At 39.4% G+C, this 18,409-nt stretch overlaps 1 protein-coding gene across 3 annotated transcripts in view; it reads right to left on the bottom strand.

Annotated features, from left to right (window-relative positions):
• Positions 1-16,530, bottom strand: part of epg5 (ectopic P-granules autophagy protein 5 homolog (C. elegans)) — a 46,177-nt gene extending 29,647 nt beyond the window's left edge. For 2 of the 3 annotated variants that reach the window (XM_088912158.1, XM_088912160.1), the window contains exons 1-10: positions 16,458-16,530; positions 15,346-15,762; positions 12,877-13,884; positions 10,159-10,402; positions 8,598-8,734; positions 6,913-7,020; positions 5,828-5,901; positions 3,253-3,367; positions 2,328-2,442; positions 1,568-1,718 (exon numbers count right to left, since the gene is read on the bottom strand). In XM_088912158.1, the coding sequence (XP_088768284.1) occupies positions 1,568-1,718; positions 2,328-2,442; positions 3,253-3,367; positions 5,828-5,901; positions 6,913-7,020; positions 8,598-8,734; positions 10,159-10,402; positions 12,877-13,884; positions 15,346-15,402 (2,009 nt within the window). In that variant the 5' untranslated portion in view covers positions 15,403-15,762; positions 16,458-16,530. Of the gene's footprint in view, positions 1-1,567; positions 1,719-2,327; positions 2,443-3,252; positions 3,368-5,827; positions 5,902-6,912; positions 7,021-8,597; positions 8,735-10,158; positions 10,403-12,876; positions 13,885-15,345; positions 15,763-16,083; positions 16,146-16,457 lie in introns of those variants that run through there. The other variant, XM_088912159.1, reaches the window with a different exon arrangement.
• Positions 16,531-18,409: the final 1,879 nt, after the last annotated feature.

The following is an 18,409-nucleotide window of genomic DNA, read 5'->3' as shown; positions in this document are numbered from 1 at the left end:
TCTCTGGCCTTCTCGGTAGCTGAGTACTGCTCTCCTGCCTGGCACAACAGCAGCCACACGAAGAAGGTAGACACAGCCCTGAACAACAGCATGCACATTATAACCGGGTGCATTAGATCTACGCCCACTGAATTGCTACCGATTCTCAGCGGCATCTCTCCACCTAACCTTCGCAGAGAAGCAAGTTGCATCAACCTTGCACTGAAAGCCTCGGATGACTCCAACCACCTGCTGCATGATGCCATCTGCAACCAGAACACCACAATCCTCCGATTAGAAAACCGTCACTCACCTTCTAACACAGCGAGGTGCCTTATGAAAGAAGCAAACAACGACAATGGCACTAATTGGGCTGACAAAAAGTGGCAAGACGCGTGGAATAATAACAACCACAGACTGAAACAATTTATTGACAAAGTATCCAACAAACCCGCTGGAAATGACCTACCCAGACAAGCCTGGGTCAAGCTGAACCGACTAAGAACCGGACATGGCCATTTCCAGGCCACCCTACACAAGTGGGGTCTCACTGATGACCCAATCTGCGAATGCGGAGACGGCAAGGAGCGGACGGCCGACCACATCCTATACTCCTGCCCTCGCTTCAGATGCCCCGGCAACTTTATCGATTTGGATGATGCCAGCCACGACTGGCTGAGGCACCTGACTGTGACAATATAACTATGTAACTTCTGCATGTTAAGCTCATATGAATATATATATATATCATCAAAATAAGCTTAACTTAATTTTACACCAAAATAAGTCTTCTGTGATCTCTTGATGGTGCTGTCATACTTCATGGCATGAATGTTTTTAGTATAACATAAGCACATCTTCAGATAAAAAGGGAACACAAGCCTCCTCCGGAAGAGATAGAGAAAGCCGTTTCATATTTACACATTCAGTTCTGGAACAGATCATATCGGAATCCTAGAGGTACAATTCTAGAATGCAAGTGCAAATGTACCTACTGATACAAGGAAAAACATTTGGCTTTAACAATAGAGGAATTCATTTATCATGCAACAGTAACTCTTGTGGCCAATCAGGGGCTTGTAAACCTGTGAAATCTGCACTAGTCCTCCATCTGATGCCTAACATCTGCTGTGGGTGAGCACTGACACTATAAAGGGAATCTAATGGTTTTGCCAGTAGACATTATGGAGGAAGAGTACATGTTGTCTTCATCTCTCTCTATGTCCAAGGTCTGCAGCAGAATGATGAGCGCACTGGCAATTAAGCATTTAAAAAAACAAGGTGATACAAACAAAATTTAACAGAATGAGAAGATGAAAAACAATGTATGACGAAAAGAAGATGGTTATATGGGGGATTGACTATTTGAAGGATAACAATCAATAAAATATCTAGGCAAGTTCAGAAACATAAAACTGCTTACAGCCTTCCACAACTGCAAGAACATAATGTTATGAAGGACAGTGGCTCTTCTGGCTAAAGCTAACAACTGTGCTAAGATACAATAGAAATCATGATGAACTTTGGAGAGCCTTTTGTTTAGTTTAATCTCTGCAAGTTACATTTAAGGAACCTGTAATCTACCTACCTGATCATGTATCCAATGCGCTTTACAAACTGTCTATAACGAGCTCTGTTGTACGTTTCCAGACCAAAAGCCAACAGTTCCACCAATGAAGAAGCAAAAGCAAAAATTTTCATCATCTTCTGGCTGGTTGTTGCCTGAGGCTGATAATTATCTAGACAGCAATAACAGGAGGAAGAGCCAAGTTAGGGCAGAGGAGCATGTGGATTGTAATTATCAGACTATTCTGATGATCTTTCAAGCTGCCAAAATGCCCTCAATGCATTGTTTCTAGATTACAGACTGTGCAGCTGTTGTTCAATGTTCCCTCATTATTATTCCTTGTCAAGGCTTTCTACTGTGAGTTTTTCTCTAACCCTATAGCAACCCACTGTAAGGCTGATGATTCTTGGAATAACAAAGAAAAAGTGGATTACAGAATCTAGTTAATAAAACTGTGATTAAGAATGATATTAATAATATTTTTCTACATTTAGTGATATGTAAAACAAATTGTAATTGTACTGCTTTTATATGAAAGAGCAACATGAGCAACAATTTGCTCATGGAGGGGAGTCCCCATTACCTGTAAAGCGCTTTGAGTGGAGTGTCCAGAAAAGCGCTATATAAGTGTAAGCAATTATTATTATTATTATTATTATTATTATTATTAATTTACATGAGATTGGCATTTTCAGCAAAAAAACTCAAAGTACCATACTATGTATACATTTAGCACTAAACACAAGAAAAAATATATCAAATAGAGCACTCGACTGTATACCTTTTGAGGTCATTCCTAACAAATGCTTGAAAAGCTCATCAAACGGAAACTGAGAGAACAGAGCAATTAGATCATCCTCAGCAAGAAGTAGCCAGCTTGTTTCAGGATCTTCATCCTGGGGAGGAGAAATGTCTGTCAAAAAACTTTCTAGCTCCACTAAGGTGAAATTCAGCAGAAGGCAGAAATACTACCAATAAAGTCAAAGTCCTAACCATTGAATGATTTACATTTTCTTCAGAGTGTACTTGACCACTGCATAAAACCTGCCCCTAGGACATTTTTTATGCTCTGTCCAGAGGCACAATGTATACTGTACCTTTCAACACATGTGAGAGTATCCAAAGATGGCTAACGTTAGGAAATAGAGTTTCTCTGTTCACTATTCTGAACAAAGATATTCCTTATTTACAGATTCCTTAAAATGCACATACTGTAGTACTCTTAGTATATGATAACCTCAATTTTGATCTCTCAAAGCAGCAGTCTGACTGCAGCTAAACACAAGGTGAGGTTCCATATTCTGTCCCTTTGCTCCACTGGATCTTGATATCATTTATATGGAGCTCTCTGAGGCTCATGTTTGTGGGTGAGTTGTCTATAGGGGTCCTCTGGTAGAAAGCCATGAGGGTTGTGGTACCAATAATGTGGGCAGGGCTGATTTCTTGATGGGATTAGGAAAAAATGAAAATGAATTAAAAATTGGCTTTACAAAAAGGATGGCAGAAGTAGTAATTGTGTTTGGTTTACCCAGTAGACATGCAATTTACACTTGCTTTGGATGAATAATGACTTTTTTGTAATTTCTGTAGCATATATTTTTAAAACTTGATCTCATTCTATTAAAAATATTTTTACAATCATTAGGGATCTATAAAATCACAGTTTCCCTCTGTGGTGGGGATCAAACACAGAGCCAGCTCATCACCTCCTCTCCTCCCTCGTCCACCAATGTCCAGTTCCCAGACTCCTTTCCTGACTTGCAGCTGGAGTTGGCCGCCCTCTCACAGGGCTTCATGTGGCAAAGGAAGTCCTCGCGATTTCTGCAGAGAACAGATAACACCCTGGAGCTCATACACTGCAGTAGTCTGAAGGCCAGTGGATTTGATCTCTGCTGGGTTAGGTTCCTGTATTCGAGTTTCTATATTCTTTAACTTCAAATGCTTTTTATCTGTTTAATACACCTGAAACACTTCAGGTCTAAGGTAAGATCATTTATTGTATACATAGTTCAATATGTAACTCTGATGATACATATTGCTTGAATATGCTGTCTTTGACATACAAGTTTCAAAACAAGGTTAAATTGGAGTGCTACAAATTTTGCAATGATATGTTATTAGTGCTTATGTCAACTTTATCTGAAGTTAGCTCTAAGACAGAATGACAAGGTCAGTAGCAACAGTTCTGTTGTTTTAAAAGTTGCATTTACAAAAAGGCATGCATAAAACACGAGAAATCAAGCTAAACTGGTTACAAAGGACACTGTCAGCAAAATAAGAGCTTTTAATGGAAATTCTGAAAAGATAACAGATGATAAAATAAATACATTTCTTCATCATCTCTGCTACTCTAACTCATAATTCTCTTTGATATCACTTCCTGAAAAGTTAATACCACAGCAAGCCTCTCTCTTCCTTTATCTTTCTGCATCCCTCCTCACCCCAGTGCCACCTCTGCAGCTACGTCTCGGGCACTGCCTCACTCTGAATGCGGGTGCTAACATCCTTGTTCTACAGCCAGGGGGTAACCCGCAGCCTAGCAGAAGCTTCCCATGTCTAATTTCTCAAAACTGTGTCTTGTGTTATAATGTCTTGTGAATGGCAAGCTGGCAGCTCTACAACACTGATAAGGAAAGGGGCAGGCATACAGTATGTTTTATATGCATGTCAGAGTATTTCTATATAATCAGAGTATTTCTATCTAATTTATAATAATCCTATGTTCCAGATTTGCTGTGAAAGATTGAAAATTATATTATTTTAGCGCTAGTTTAATTAACTTAATATTAGCATACTTATTATTTTTAATAACAAATGGAAGTAATATAAGCAATCAATTGCACAGTATTCTGCTGGAGAACCAGAGATAGAGATGGCCTCTAAGTTTCCTTCAGAGGAAATATAAAAAAACTGCAGTGCCATCAAGTGGCCATTCTATTGACTAAAACTCACGGCTTGGTTTAGTTTACCAATGCAGAAAGAAGAAGGAGTCAGTCCACACTGGTAAGTGCATTTCAGAGAATAATAGGCACATCTTGTGAAAGTATGGAATGAACTACACAGACATTGCTGTTGAAACTGATACCCTGTCTACTTTCAAGAAATGGCTGGACAAGATCCTTGGTTCAATTAACAACAAACTACTGAAAAGGCTAGACAGTTTACAACTGAGAGGAGGTAATTAAGCTTTGCTTATTTATGCAGTATCCTTGGCATGACATATGCCATAATAACATTCACCCATGGCTAGTAGCAGGATTGCCCACCCTGTGCCCTGATTCATGCATGAACCTCCCAAGGCACTAACTGATATACAGTAGATGTCTGGTAAGCACCAGTGGGAGAGATGTCCAATAATGAAAGACCTACAACAACCTTGCAAATGCTGCACACTCTCCACCAAAACTCTTGCTCAGTACTAGAGTTCTGTGCAAATCATTCTCCCTGGCATTCACATGGAGTATGTTAAGTTTTGATTTATCATAGAAAATTACATCTTTCATCCACTTGTTGACCAACATTAATAAGTTAATAAATGTTGGCAAGGATTTAGTCACTTCTGACTGTTCTGTCGTTTAAGATCACTTTATTGGCCATATACAATTTCTTGTATTAGGAATTTGTCTTTTCGCATACCCCAACTTGCTCTCCATGAGACACACAGCCAGGGAGGGAAGCTTGGTTTCAGAGCACAGAGTCAGCCATTTATACAGCGCCCCTGGAGCAGCTGGGGTTAAGGGCCTTGTTCAGGGGCCCAACGGAGTAGGATTCCTCTGCCGGCCACAGGATACCAACTGGCAACCTTCCAGCCACAGGTGCAGATCCTTAGTCATAGAGCCACAGCATCGCCCCATTTATTGGCCAATGACCGCATTTGCTGCAGCTTTGTCCCACCACAGTGACATTCTAGCACTTAACGTCCCATGGCATGTTTCCTAACCCCAAAATTTATCAGCCAGGTTCATGCTGCAGAGGAACAGATGATTGGTATGACTCTTTGACATCATGTTTTTAAAGGGCAGGTATGTGAGCAATGAATGGGCTTTGGGCCATCGCCATTCCCAAATGACATTCAGCAAAATTCATGCCCTGTCGTATTCATCAGCTGTCACCGAGAAACAATGTTATTTTCCATACCTGAAAGTCTTCCCTTAAGAGGAGGTCACTGCATTTTCATTGCCTCTCGTGATATGTATACTCCTTATAGTTTAGAGTCCAGTTCCCTCTGGTCTAAAGATCATGATGCACCTGGTCCCCTCTAGGACTGCAGACTACACTCACCTTACTGGGGTCATCAAGACAGCCAAAGCCTGCATGAAATGGTAAACTCCTGAGGGGTTATCCAGCACTCGTATCTGGAAAAACAGAAAATGCATAAGAAATCAATTTGAAAAATGAGTCAATGTAAGGTGTACTTGCCAAATTTAATTGAAAACAAATATATTAATGCACATAATTGTGAGCAACCACTTGCCCACCCCAGCAGGGCAGCTCAGGAGGTGGCAGAGCAGGTACATGTACAAGATGGCGGCGCGCATGGACGCAGCGGCTTCATTAGCTCTCAAACAATGGTGCTTTTTGTTCGTTATTCTTACGTTTTTTGTCACGCGATTACTTGATTACATGTTATTTATGTTATGTTATTACATGTTACTGTTATTGCTATTGTGTAACTGTCTATTGTCTTATCTTCTGTCCTATTTATATACTGCACCTGAGTGACTAATGAGAAACACTTTTCATTATACTATGCACCTGTGTAAGTTTAATGACAATAAAGTTGAATTGAACTGAATTGAATAATAAACCAATGTGACAAAATGAAAACTAAATCTTTCTACATACAAGACACACTTAGTGATGTCTTTAAAATACTTTCTGATTGAAATAAGAATAAAGAAAAATAACCACGTACAGACTGTATTTGGCTAATGACTAAATGATCACAGTTGTGGTATCATAGGCAGTAGAATGGAAAGAATTAAACTACAGAAAATCTATATGTGGTGTTTTGGAAATTAAGATTTTATCACTAATGGTTCATCCTTCTCACAGAATTAAACCTGTAAATAACACTAAGAAACCCAGATCTCCTGACTGTTTTTTTTATTTAAAAAAATAAGCAATAATTATACTGTTGGGTTTTTCCATCCTTCTGATGTGTATAAATCTGATCACAGGTTAACATCTTAAATTCACTATTTATGAGCCAATTCATCCTTTATTTTAATAATATTTTTTGCCTTTATACAGTATCTTACTTTGCATCTATCAAGACCAGTAGATTAATATTGCTTGGCAATATAAAATGGAGAGAAAACATGCTGCAGATCTGAGCTGAGCCCGATCAGAAGGGAGGCCCTTACCTGCAGAAAAGGTACTGCCCACTTGCCCACCCCAGCGGGGCAGCTCAGGAGGTGGCAGAGCAGGTACAGGTGGTCACCAGCAGAGCCCACCTTGTGCAGGACAGCCACCTGAATCACAAAAAAACTCCCTTAGTTCTGGGAAGTAACAGATTTTAAAAAAGCCTCTACCCACATACAGTATGAAATACAGTTTTGTTTAAACTTAGACATCTTGATTAGAGATAGGGGTGATGGTTAGGTTTTAGGCTACTGATCTTAACATTAGCGGTGGCACTTATAAGTCCTAGTTTAAAGATTGTAAGGTTACACTGTGTTAAGGATAAGTTAAGAATGTAATTTTTAGGAAGAAAGTAATTGGTAGAACTAGATGAGCGGTCTTGGGTTAAGTATATGGTTACTTTGGACAAGGGTTATGGTTAGGTTTAAGGCTTTGGACAGATATTGGGATAAATTAACATTACTATTGACAGTGCTATGGGTTACTTTTTGTATGGCAATACTTTGGATATGAGTCAGGTAGATGAATAGGCTTACATTAAATGTAATCTGGGTTTAGAGTTAGGATAAGGTAGTCTTTGGGGTGCCATCATATTAGTTTTAGATTTGATGTCTGGGCTCAGGATAGAACTGTGGGACAGTGCTAAATTTAAAATAAAGGTTAAAATAATTAAGGATTGGAGAAAAGTTTGTGATAAAGGCTTCATTTGATGTGTCTGAGATGGTGTTTAGATTAAGACAGTGCATGGCAAACAGGGCTCGGCCTGTTTAGCAGTCCATCTGCCACTAGAGGCTGCTAAAGGGGATCTATCTGTTGTAAATAACCACTCTTGGGGTCAACTGTTAGATTACTGGTGTTGGCTGTATAAATGCGTATTCTCACACGGGTGTAATTACTGGGTTAATTTGATGTATAAAGGTTGCAAATGGTTCTAGTGGCTTTTTTAACATTTCTATTGTAAATCTTGAAAAATTCCTGGAATAAAGCCTCCCATACCTACTACTTTGATGTGACTGTGAAGTTTTTTTGTGTACTCAAATCTTTGGGACCACCCTGGGTAAGAGTGATGACCCAATCTGACGAGCAATATATCAGGAGGGACTGTCTGTGCTTCCCCACACTGACCTGATGTCAACCCCAGACACTTGTGTGTGAATGATACAGTAACCCCACTGGCCACTGGCTGAAATATCCCAGAAGGGACCTACTGTACATAGGTGCGGCAGCTTTGAAGAATCTGGGCATCACTGCCACTACTGCCCCAATCTAATGAACCCCAGCCATGCTTGCCTTCCTACTCAGGGAAGTACACGGGGTGAGATTTAAATCTAAATAAACAGGTTTAAACCTAGGAGAGATTATCTCATGGTGCTAGTGGAGGCTGGGGTTTTTGAACATTGCCTTGTTGCCTTACAAAAAGCTTGGAATAAGGCCTTCTGCACGTACCTGGAGTCGTTATGGAGTTATGTGCACAGGAGGACTGCCACAGTTAAGGGCTGGGTTTGTCCCAGTCTGCCTAGAGTTTCCATTTGGAATAGGTGTGAGATCATAATAAATTTTAGATTCAGGCTTAGGTTTTCATTTCGGGTTATGTATTTATGAAATTTATGGTTCTGATGTACGAGCAGAGAATCCTGTGGGATGAATCACATGTGGGATTCTAGCAAAGGTAAAAGCTGTGTTCTACCAGTTTCTGCAGCCAGAGGTGGATGTCTCCTTGAAACTGAGCATCATCAATGACCCGGCGAGTGAAGCTGAAGAGGACACTGATGCTCTCCTTCAGAGGCTGCAAAGAGGAGGGCTGAGCCACTAGATCAGGGGAATCTGATGGAAACAAGGATAGAAATTACACAAAACCAGCTGACTACAAAACATAGTGAACTTCAACAACTAACAAGGACAGACAACACAGAGACAATCAAGAGGGTAAAGAGTCATGTACACAGTTCTATACCTATAACTTAAACCACAGCACCTGTCCTGAAGGGCCACAAGGATTCTGGTTTTCCTTGACCTGAACCCTTACTTACCTAAATACACTCATTATTGGCACAATTAAAAAGCTTAACAAACTGAAGCTTTTCCTTGTTCTTAAGAAGCTGAAGATTTAAAGAGAGCTATGATGCCCACTGGACAGTGGCCCTTGAGAACTGGAGCTGGGCATCACACCTTAAACTGTCAATACAAATCTGAATATTAAGTATTATTAATATACCCCTAATCTCTGCTTTTCAGGGACTTCATCCCTCATTTGCTTTGAAAGCCCCTTAATCTTCATGGTTGAACCTGCTCAAAATTCACAACTAGAGCAAGAATCCACACAGACAGGTGGTTTTATTCTGAAATCATGAGAATTAGTATTTTTGCACACAGAGGCCACTCAAATAATTGCATTGCTCTGTAAGATAATGTAGTGCACCTAAAACAATTTAGATTTTCAAAGCAAAGGGGTTGAATACTTATGCAATCATAGGTATTCTATTTTTCTTTCAGATTACCTATTCACATATTTTTTATGATTTTGCTTCAGGGCTATTTAACTGGGAAACCCAGATAGGAGAACAACTGATGAGTGCAGGCAGGAAATATATTTGATTTGTTGTTTTCTAAATAATAGTACATTCTGGAAAAATCATAACCACTAGTTACTCGGTACAGTTTTGTTTTCACTTAAGTATTCTGTTCTTTTTGACTCTAGTGTAGACATCACCATGTATAACTATATTCTGGTTTTTAAGGAAATAAGACCATGATCAAAAGGCTACCTGCTGCAGACCCAGTCATTCTGCCTCCTTCCGCATCATCTTGCCTCATTCTGCACCATCAAGTCCCATTCCGCTCCATTCTATACCATCCTACTTCATTCTGCCCCATCCAGCCTCTTTCTGCCCAGTTCTACACCATTCTGCTTTATTCTGCCCCATCCTGCCCCATTCATGTGTGGTGTGTGGTGAGCGTTCTGGCGCACTATGGCTGCCATTGCATCATCCAGGTGGGTGCTGCACATTGGTGGTGGTGGAGGGGAGTCCCCATTACCTGTAAAGCACTTTGAGTAGAGTGTCCAGAAAAGCGTTATATGAGTGTAAGCAATTATTATTATAGCAATTATTATTCAGCCCCATCCTGCTTCATTCTACCCGATTCCACATGATCCTGCTTTATTCTGCCCCATCCAATCCTATTCAGCCCCATCCAGCCTCTTTCTGCCCCATCCTGCCTCATTCCACACCATCCAGCTTGCCCCCTACCTGCAGTACACTCCTGCACGGCCACGGCCCTGGTGCTGGGGTTGCTGCTCAGCAGGCCATACAGGTAGGACTCCACCTGCAGCCGTGACAGCACAGTGGTGTAGGAGTGCAGGGCCACCGTCTGGTGGAGGAGCTCAGCCTTGGCCTCAAACAGCCGGCGCAGCTCCCCCAGGACTGGCTCATTCAAGACCACCTGCTGGAAGCGATGAAATCCGGACACCTTGGTCTGGTCCGCGCACAAACCCTGCCAGTGAGAGTTAATGTTAGAGTTAATGTTTTGTGTCAGGATTCAAACAGTGACATCAACTTGGGATAAAGAGCTGGCTTTGTTTTACATCCTAAGCATCTCTTTACTGAGAGGATGCACCAACTGCAGGATCACTAGAAATATGGCATATGTCTGACAATTGTTAAAATGTATATGGTATTATTCTTAAATGATTAAATGAGAAACTCCTTAATCTTTTTATTCCACAGCAGTCAGTTTTTCATAAATATATACTCATTTATTTCTTTGGATAAGTGCTAGAAATTCTTATTTCTCTTTAATCACTTAATCACTTAAAAGATCTCTCTTGAAATGGGTTTTTAAGAACAACAGCATGAAAATGTGGGATAATAAAGTCGCTAATACTTCAAGATTGGAGGAAACTCTTCCTGTCTCACCTTGAAAGGGATTGCAACTCTCCAACAAAAGTTTCTGCCAATAAAATCAAGCCCGAAAATCGTCAGCCTCCAATTGTTAGTATTAAATTTTACACAAATGACTTCAGAACGAATGGTTACAATGCATATTTTAGTCCTAAATGGCCTCTTTTTAATGAGGTACATTTCATCAAAGCCTCACCCAGTGTTGATGCCAAATCATTTTGAAAGACTTTTGGCTAAAACTTCTACATAACTTCCAACTAAGAAAGTTTTTTTTGTCAACTTTGAGAAGACATATCACAAAAGTATGCATCAGCAAATAAGTGTTGATTTATCCTTGGACCTGGCAATTTTTTTTCTGCCTTTGTAAATACAGTATTTAGCTGCAAAACACCACAGTGAAAACCATCTGGCTCAAGGGCTACTGAATTTTAGCCAATTAGAAATTTAGCAGCATACTGAATCATGCCAAAGTTTGACATCAGTGTGATTGTGAATTATGCTCACATTATGTGGTCTAAAAAAGTTAGAGTAACCCCTACTAGAGATGTTACTTTAGTAAAAAGAATGGTTAGAATGACTCAATCTAAATGTCAATATTATTATTAAAGATCATGCAAAAGAAAGTTATGACAATTTAACTGGTTGTGACATAATCAACAAATAAGCATGTAATGTTAACAACATACTTAAGCTCTTTTAAGACCCAAAACTTTATTCTATTTTTGTAAATGTATATTCTAGCCAAGACCCTCAATTATGTTGCCTAGATGACCCATTTTGTGGCCACCTTTAGATGACATTCAAACAAATAACCTAAATGAAGCAATTTCACAGTTCTAATCTGCTTGCAGTTTTACCACTGAATAAGGGACTTTCCTCAGATAGTTTCCTTCTGTAAAAATGCCCAGCTGTATAAAGGGGTATTAATTTGGATAAAAGAAATTATTCACACCTTAAAAATGTATTTTTGCATGCGAGCATAGCCTGCTGTTAAATTTCAGCTGAAGCACTCAATGTACGTGAAGAAGTTAAGGTTTTTGTTATGGCTTTGTAATCTTAATGCTAACCAAGGACAGGAAGCAAGTCTGTACAAAAAGGGTTGTGGGAGTATGGAACAAGGCCCATCCATGTCCTTGAAGCGGATACACTGGCTTCCTTCAAGAAACGACTAGCCTAATCCTTGGATCAGTTAGGTAATCAAAAGCCAAATGAGCTAGATGGATGAAGTGCCCCCCCTCTGATTTATAAACTGTTCATGAGTTCTTATTACTGTCAGACAGAAAGACATTGTTGCTGGTGCTCCCTCCCCTTCTGTAAACAAAAACAATCTTTGAGGCCGAAGGTTGACTGATATCTTCCATCATATAGAACAACTTCTCCTTTTGTGGAAAGAGTTGGGAAAGACTGAGTGCCAAGAGAAATAGCTTGCAGCCTATAATCTTCCAGAGCTCTATCGATTTGTCAGGCAACAGACTTCTGACATTAAGATTTGCACGGCACAATTCACAGAGTAGTACTTCTTGAATTTAAAAGGAGTGGATGAGGGCTGTCCCCATAAACTTCTGCAAATAACACCCCTGAAAATGAATGTTAATTTTCCGGCTCTTGTAAATTAAGATGCAGTTTTAACCTTTGTTGGCATACCTCATTATCACCTCCTGCACCACAATTTTAGTTTTAGTCATTAAGTACTGTCAAGTGCTGCCTGTTGACAAATGTACAACTTATAAACCTAAGCACTAAATGGTAAAAACTTATGGAAAAAAAAACATTCACATTTTGGTAAAATAATGCAATGCAAACATTTACAGAGAAAACTCCGTCAGAATTCTTGAAGTAAGTCACCTCTTATAATATGAAACCTAAATAAACAAAGGGCAAGAAAACGACACTACTACATGATATATGGTACTATTAATGATCTCTGTAAATATGGTTAAAACCAAAAAATGATAAATGGACATCACATTGAAATCCATTACTGGACCCCAGTAAACAGTGTGTGTCAGAACATTTTTTCTTACTCCATCTGTGTAACAGACAGCCAGGCCGCAGTCTAGTACTCACCTGCAGTGTGAGCTGTTCATCCTTGAATTGCCACAGGCGGTTCTGGGTGCTCTTGTAGTCTGAATTAGCAGCCTGCAGCTCTGTCTGGGCCTGAGTGAGTTGCTTGCGACACCTCCAGTAGTGCATCAGCAGCTCATGGAGCTCGTGGCCCTCCTGGTGAGCCAAGCTCTCAAACTCGGCTGCGTGCAGCTCCACGTTCTCCAGCCAGGAGCCAGGCTCCCACAGCCTCAACTGCTCCTTGGTGAAGGGCTGTACAGCGGGGCACAGCTGAGGCAACTCGGGGTATAGCCTCTGCTGGCTCTTCTCGGGCTTTACCAAATCCACCGGCATCAGACTAGGAGGGGATTCCTGCTCTCCCAGAGGAAGCACAGCTGGAGCTCTCTGTTCTGTTCTGCCGGCTGATGTAGTGATTGTGGAGCTCTGCATCAGTGAAACCTCCACGGTGCCAGAACACTGGTCCTCCATGGCCAATAACTCAGGCTCTAATGAAGCCGGACACATGGAGGAAACCATTGCACTGCTGGCTTCCTGACCTCTTCCAGCTTGGCAAGGCTGGGCATCTATGTCCAATAGTTCGGAATTACGGTCTTTAGTCCATGTTCTCAGGACTTGATGCTTTTGAGTGTCATCATTGCAGAAATCTTCCTCTCTCTGGTCCTTCTCATCGTGGACAACCTGTCCTTCCTCATCAGCATTTTCCTGGCCTGTGGTGTCAGCTCTTCCAGCACCTTCACAGCTGTTCCCTGCCTCCCTTCCCTCATTCTCTTTTTTTCTGGTATCTGGGCTCAACAACGACGGCACTGCGCATGGAACACCATCCTCCCCTTTCACTTGCCCCTCGGCTGCGTCGCTCAGAGGGATGTCGGTGAACTCATGGGTCGGCTGAAGGTCATCTTTGTTCCTATGCTGCAAAGCTTTGTTCAGAGGAACAGGAAAGGATTCCTGGCTGTCCGGGGCGCCAGCTTTTCCCACATTTTTCAAGACTTCACTTGGCTTTTGCTTTTTTTCCTAGGAAATGAAGAAAAGGTATAACAGATTTTATTTTTTATTAAATAAATAAATGACAATTCTAAGAAAAGATTTAGGTTTCTTTGACACAGATGCGCAAAAGGCACAGGTGATTATAAAATTCAGCAAGAAGACATTTTTGCCTATCAGTTTTTTCTTAACACTGCTAATTATTTCATGTCTGGAAAACACACATACCAGTATTTGTGTATAAGGTTTTTTTTTTTACTGCATCTTGCTCAAATAGTATTTTGTTTTACAGCCACCCAATTTGGTTTTTCATGTGTTGGCTCACAGCTGCAAGCCCCAGAACAACACAGAGCGAATGAGGAAGTAGAGACAGTCTTCTCCAATCTGTCCATCTTCAAGTTATTCATCTTTTAAGACATAATAAATGACTGCACTTACAGAGCTTTTCCTCCAAAAGAATCATAAAGAGAAAGAAAGGTCTATTCTTTACCGACAGCACTGCAAGCCTACAGAAGCCACAAGTGTCACTGGTTTACCAAGAGCTGCAAAACCCTTGGCCAACTAAACCTGCCTCCTGGGTGGTATTCAGTCAATTGTGCACTGCCACTTGGGGAACTCTCATCATGACTCATGACTCGGGGTCAAAGAACCTGCAATGCCTGGATCATAGAGCCACACAGAGACTGACAATCAAAGCAGGAAGAATTAATAAGGTTTTGACTTGTATATGTTTGGCTTTTGGATCTATACAAAGACACTGAAATGAATTTAGAGTAACATATCTCTTTCATTCATTCTTTCATTTCAGGATTCTGCAAAATTAGCTAATGGAGGGTGAAAGTAAACCAACATTGTTTTTCATCTGAAAACATGTTAACTTTTTTTATCTGTTCTTTTGGTGCTCGTGCTTCTAAATGTATGAAGATATTACAGATTGAAGTCCAAGTGTAGATATGCGAAATTCCAAAAGGCTCAAGTGTGTCAATTGGAAAATCAATGACATCATGAACATGGTTTGTATCATCCAAATCAACATGCACTGGCAAAGGTGGGCTATGAAATTAAAACATTTATAGAAAGCTTAGGACAGAATGGATATATGTACTGTAAACATCCTGTATCACTGCAGGCAAAACAAAAATCAAAAGAATATCAACAGAAGAGATTACACCTATATATACAACTCCAACTTGTTACAATTAATAGCAGCCTGCAGCTCCCTCTAATATTTGCTATTCATTCAACTTCTCTTCTGTTTTCTCTGAAATGTTTAATATGCTTTTCTGCACTACAACATATTATGAAATTAATAATAAATTTTAGATAAAATTCTGCAGTCAAGCAGTTTTATCTTCCATTTTAAATGCAGTTTTTGATTATAAAATCATTTTAAATCTTTTTTTTTCTTGGAATAAAAATCTAAATCCTCAAATTGAAAGGGTTTCACAAGGATGCAAAGCACAATGCTGGTACTTTCGAATGCTTTGTTACCTGAGATTTCCCAGCCTGCTTCACTTTGGATTTCTTTGGTCTCACAGCTTCAGCCATGTCTGCAGTTGTAGGCTCATGACAGCTGTCGATCTGCTTCCTCAGATTTCACTTAGCTTCACAGACGGGATCTTGGTTCATCATCCAGGTCTCACTGGACACATGCATTCTTACCCTGCAGTGTGTTCAGTCATTCTCACATGTTAGAAAAGGTGCAGTGTTTGCTATGATTGAGCTGCAGTGAGGCAAAGCTTTTCCAGTACTGCGTTAGGTTTGGCCAAGCTCAAGAAGAATTCTCGGCAGCCATTACTTATTGGTATTTTGCTCAAACCGTTTTACTTGAAGAAGAAACACCCCCCTGTAAGGAGTAGTGTAACATGTCTGGACTTATACTTCAGATGGTCACTCGATCCCAGTTTACTGGAAAACAAAACACGAATAACTGTGGCATCTGCAAATGGATCAACAACAATACTTGAAAACACGTATTAAACTGTAGATCATTCAAATCAATTTGACTGTGTAAGCAGCAATTAATTTACAGCTTACACAGTCATAGGAAACAAAGAAATATAAATTAAATCGAGACAGGTTTCAAATAATAAATTAATAACGTACAATACCCATGCATCTATAAAAACATCTATTGGATTATGACTAACGAAGCACAGTATTCAGCCAATACAGTACTCGCTACAAGGAATACACAAAGCAATCTTAGTCCTGTTATCCGGAACGTACCCGAAGAGAAAACTTTAAACAACATGACATACTTTGGCTTTAGATGACAATTTCATTTATTGACAACATACTGTACACTTAGACACCGGAAGTCCTTATTATGTGTTTCTGACAGCACGTCATTTCGAAACCTCCTTAAGTCAAAGTAAAATTATAAACAACGAGGACACCGACGGTTTCATTTACACATTATGCTTACAATTTTGTTAATTTAAAAAGTTAATTTGCTTAAGGAATAAATACTGGCATTTTATGTATTTATGGAGCATTTGCAAAGGAAGCACTTACACAATCATTAAAACTGCTATTACCGTACCAACCAATTAAAACACATTACATTTTAAATTAACAATACGTACAAAATAACTACATACTTCGACATCTCCTACCAGTTTCTATCCACGCAATTGTGTTTTGCTACCTTGTTTTGTTTTTGTTCTTCTCAGGCACTCACAAGACAGAAATCATTCACATGACCACAAATCTCCACCCATTGATACCAAGGCCTACGGTAAACTAAAAGGACTAAACTTCCCCCAAACATTTTGGATTTAAGCGTTATAAAATGGAGGCCATTTTGGCTCTAAAAGAAAAGCCGTAATTTCAATTTTTTACCCGGAAAGCATAAAACATACAGCAGATAACTGTATTTTGCAAAAACTGATGTACTGGTTACAGAATATCAGTTTTTGCAACAGACTGCAAGTTTTAAACGAATAACATGGTATAACATTATTAAAAGTAAATGTAGATATTTAGACGATACAGTACTCGTTAAAATCCTATACAAAACATTTAAACATCTGAAGATCTTCGTTTACGTTTTACAGTAGGTGCAATAGAAATTATATTTTGTAGGTATATATTAAGTGCATACGTAATATTTTGTTTATCAGTTTGTTGAATGACTTACATGAAAATATTTTCAATGTGTTTTGTAGGTCTGCTTTGATTTGGCGCTTTTTTGAGATATTAAATAATTCAACCATCCTGTTTATGTCATTTTAATATTAGCCTTACATATGTTTCCAACTGTATATACTGCATTTCATGTTCTCATTATCATGTAGCATTTGCTTTTTTAACAAAAGGTTAACTTTGCTGATTGTTGCCCAGCACTTATGAACACATTTCACTTTGACATACCTTTATTTCAGTTAGCATTTTAAGATTCTGAAAAACGTCTGGTGTCTCAGAGATAGACTGAGATGACTGCCAGTACCACAGCAGTAAAGCCCTACTTGTGAGCCAGGCATGTTGGTAAGGAGATCTGTGACGCAAGTGTGCTGATTTACCAAGTCACAGACTGAGTGAACTTGAACAGGTGAAATATTGTAATACCTACTGTAGTTTATGTAAAAATCTTAAGACACAAAAGATTAAGAGCAAATTACAGTCATTACTGAATTTTAAGGCTCACATCAGGTCTGTTAAACAGGTAAAATAATAATGGTGTTACTATTCTGATATTATCCATTGTGCTTAAGGATTGTGTTTTACATGATAATGCGCTTTATAACATAAAATGCCATTTATTAAAATTTTTAATTTAGTGGGCTAGTCAGTGAGTATTGCAGTGAGAACAGAAGGCACTTCTTTAACCAAATGGCTGTGGGGGTATGTAACAAGCAATTTAGTCATGCTGTTACCTGAAACTGATACCCTGACTTTCTTCAAGAAAAGGCTTGATGAAGTCCTTCAGTCTGTTAACTACCAACTACTGAATGACTTAGATAGGACGCATGGTCAGCCCTTATTTCTGTCATACTTCCTTGGTAGCTGTGAAACACTTGTTTCATGTCATTACCATCTTCAAAGTGTAGTTTACAAACTGCATCCATTTTCAGTCAGTCAAAGAGATGGCAGTTGGAAGGCAGAAAATGTGGGCAAAGTCTCTAAGAAGAATGTTTTTACCTTAGCGTGCCTACTGGTGTGTGACTTTGTGTTGACTTGATGACAACAAATTCTCTTTATGCTCTTTTTGTGTTGACCTGATGAAAACAAATTCTCTTTATGCTCTTTAACTGTTACCTCAATGTATTGATGTGCATTTCTGATGCGATGTCTTTTGACATAAACTACTGTGAAATGTGTTCCTATGCTTTGATACATACTGTATATTAAGAGAAATAATATAAGAAGCCTTTCTAACAGATATTCATGAATGTTTATTAGTCATTTGTGATTACTTGCAAGGCTTTTTTTCATTACATGTGTTTCAGAGTCATTACATTGCCCTTGTTTATTGACTGTGGTTTTCTGTGGTATTCAGAATACTGATGGAAAATAAAACAGATTTACTGCTGTTTTCAGTTTAAGTCAACTT

The sequence above is a fragment of the Atractosteus spatula genome, chromosome 3 (assembly GCF_055471065.1).
Source record: "Atractosteus spatula isolate fAtrSpa1 chromosome 3, fAtrSpa1.hap1, whole genome shotgun sequence".
NCBI classification, from domain to species: domain Eukaryota; kingdom Metazoa; phylum Chordata; class Actinopteri; order Semionotiformes; family Lepisosteidae; genus Atractosteus; species Atractosteus spatula.
Note: the sequence above shows the minus strand (reverse complement) of the source record. Positions and strands in the feature narration are given on the sequence as shown.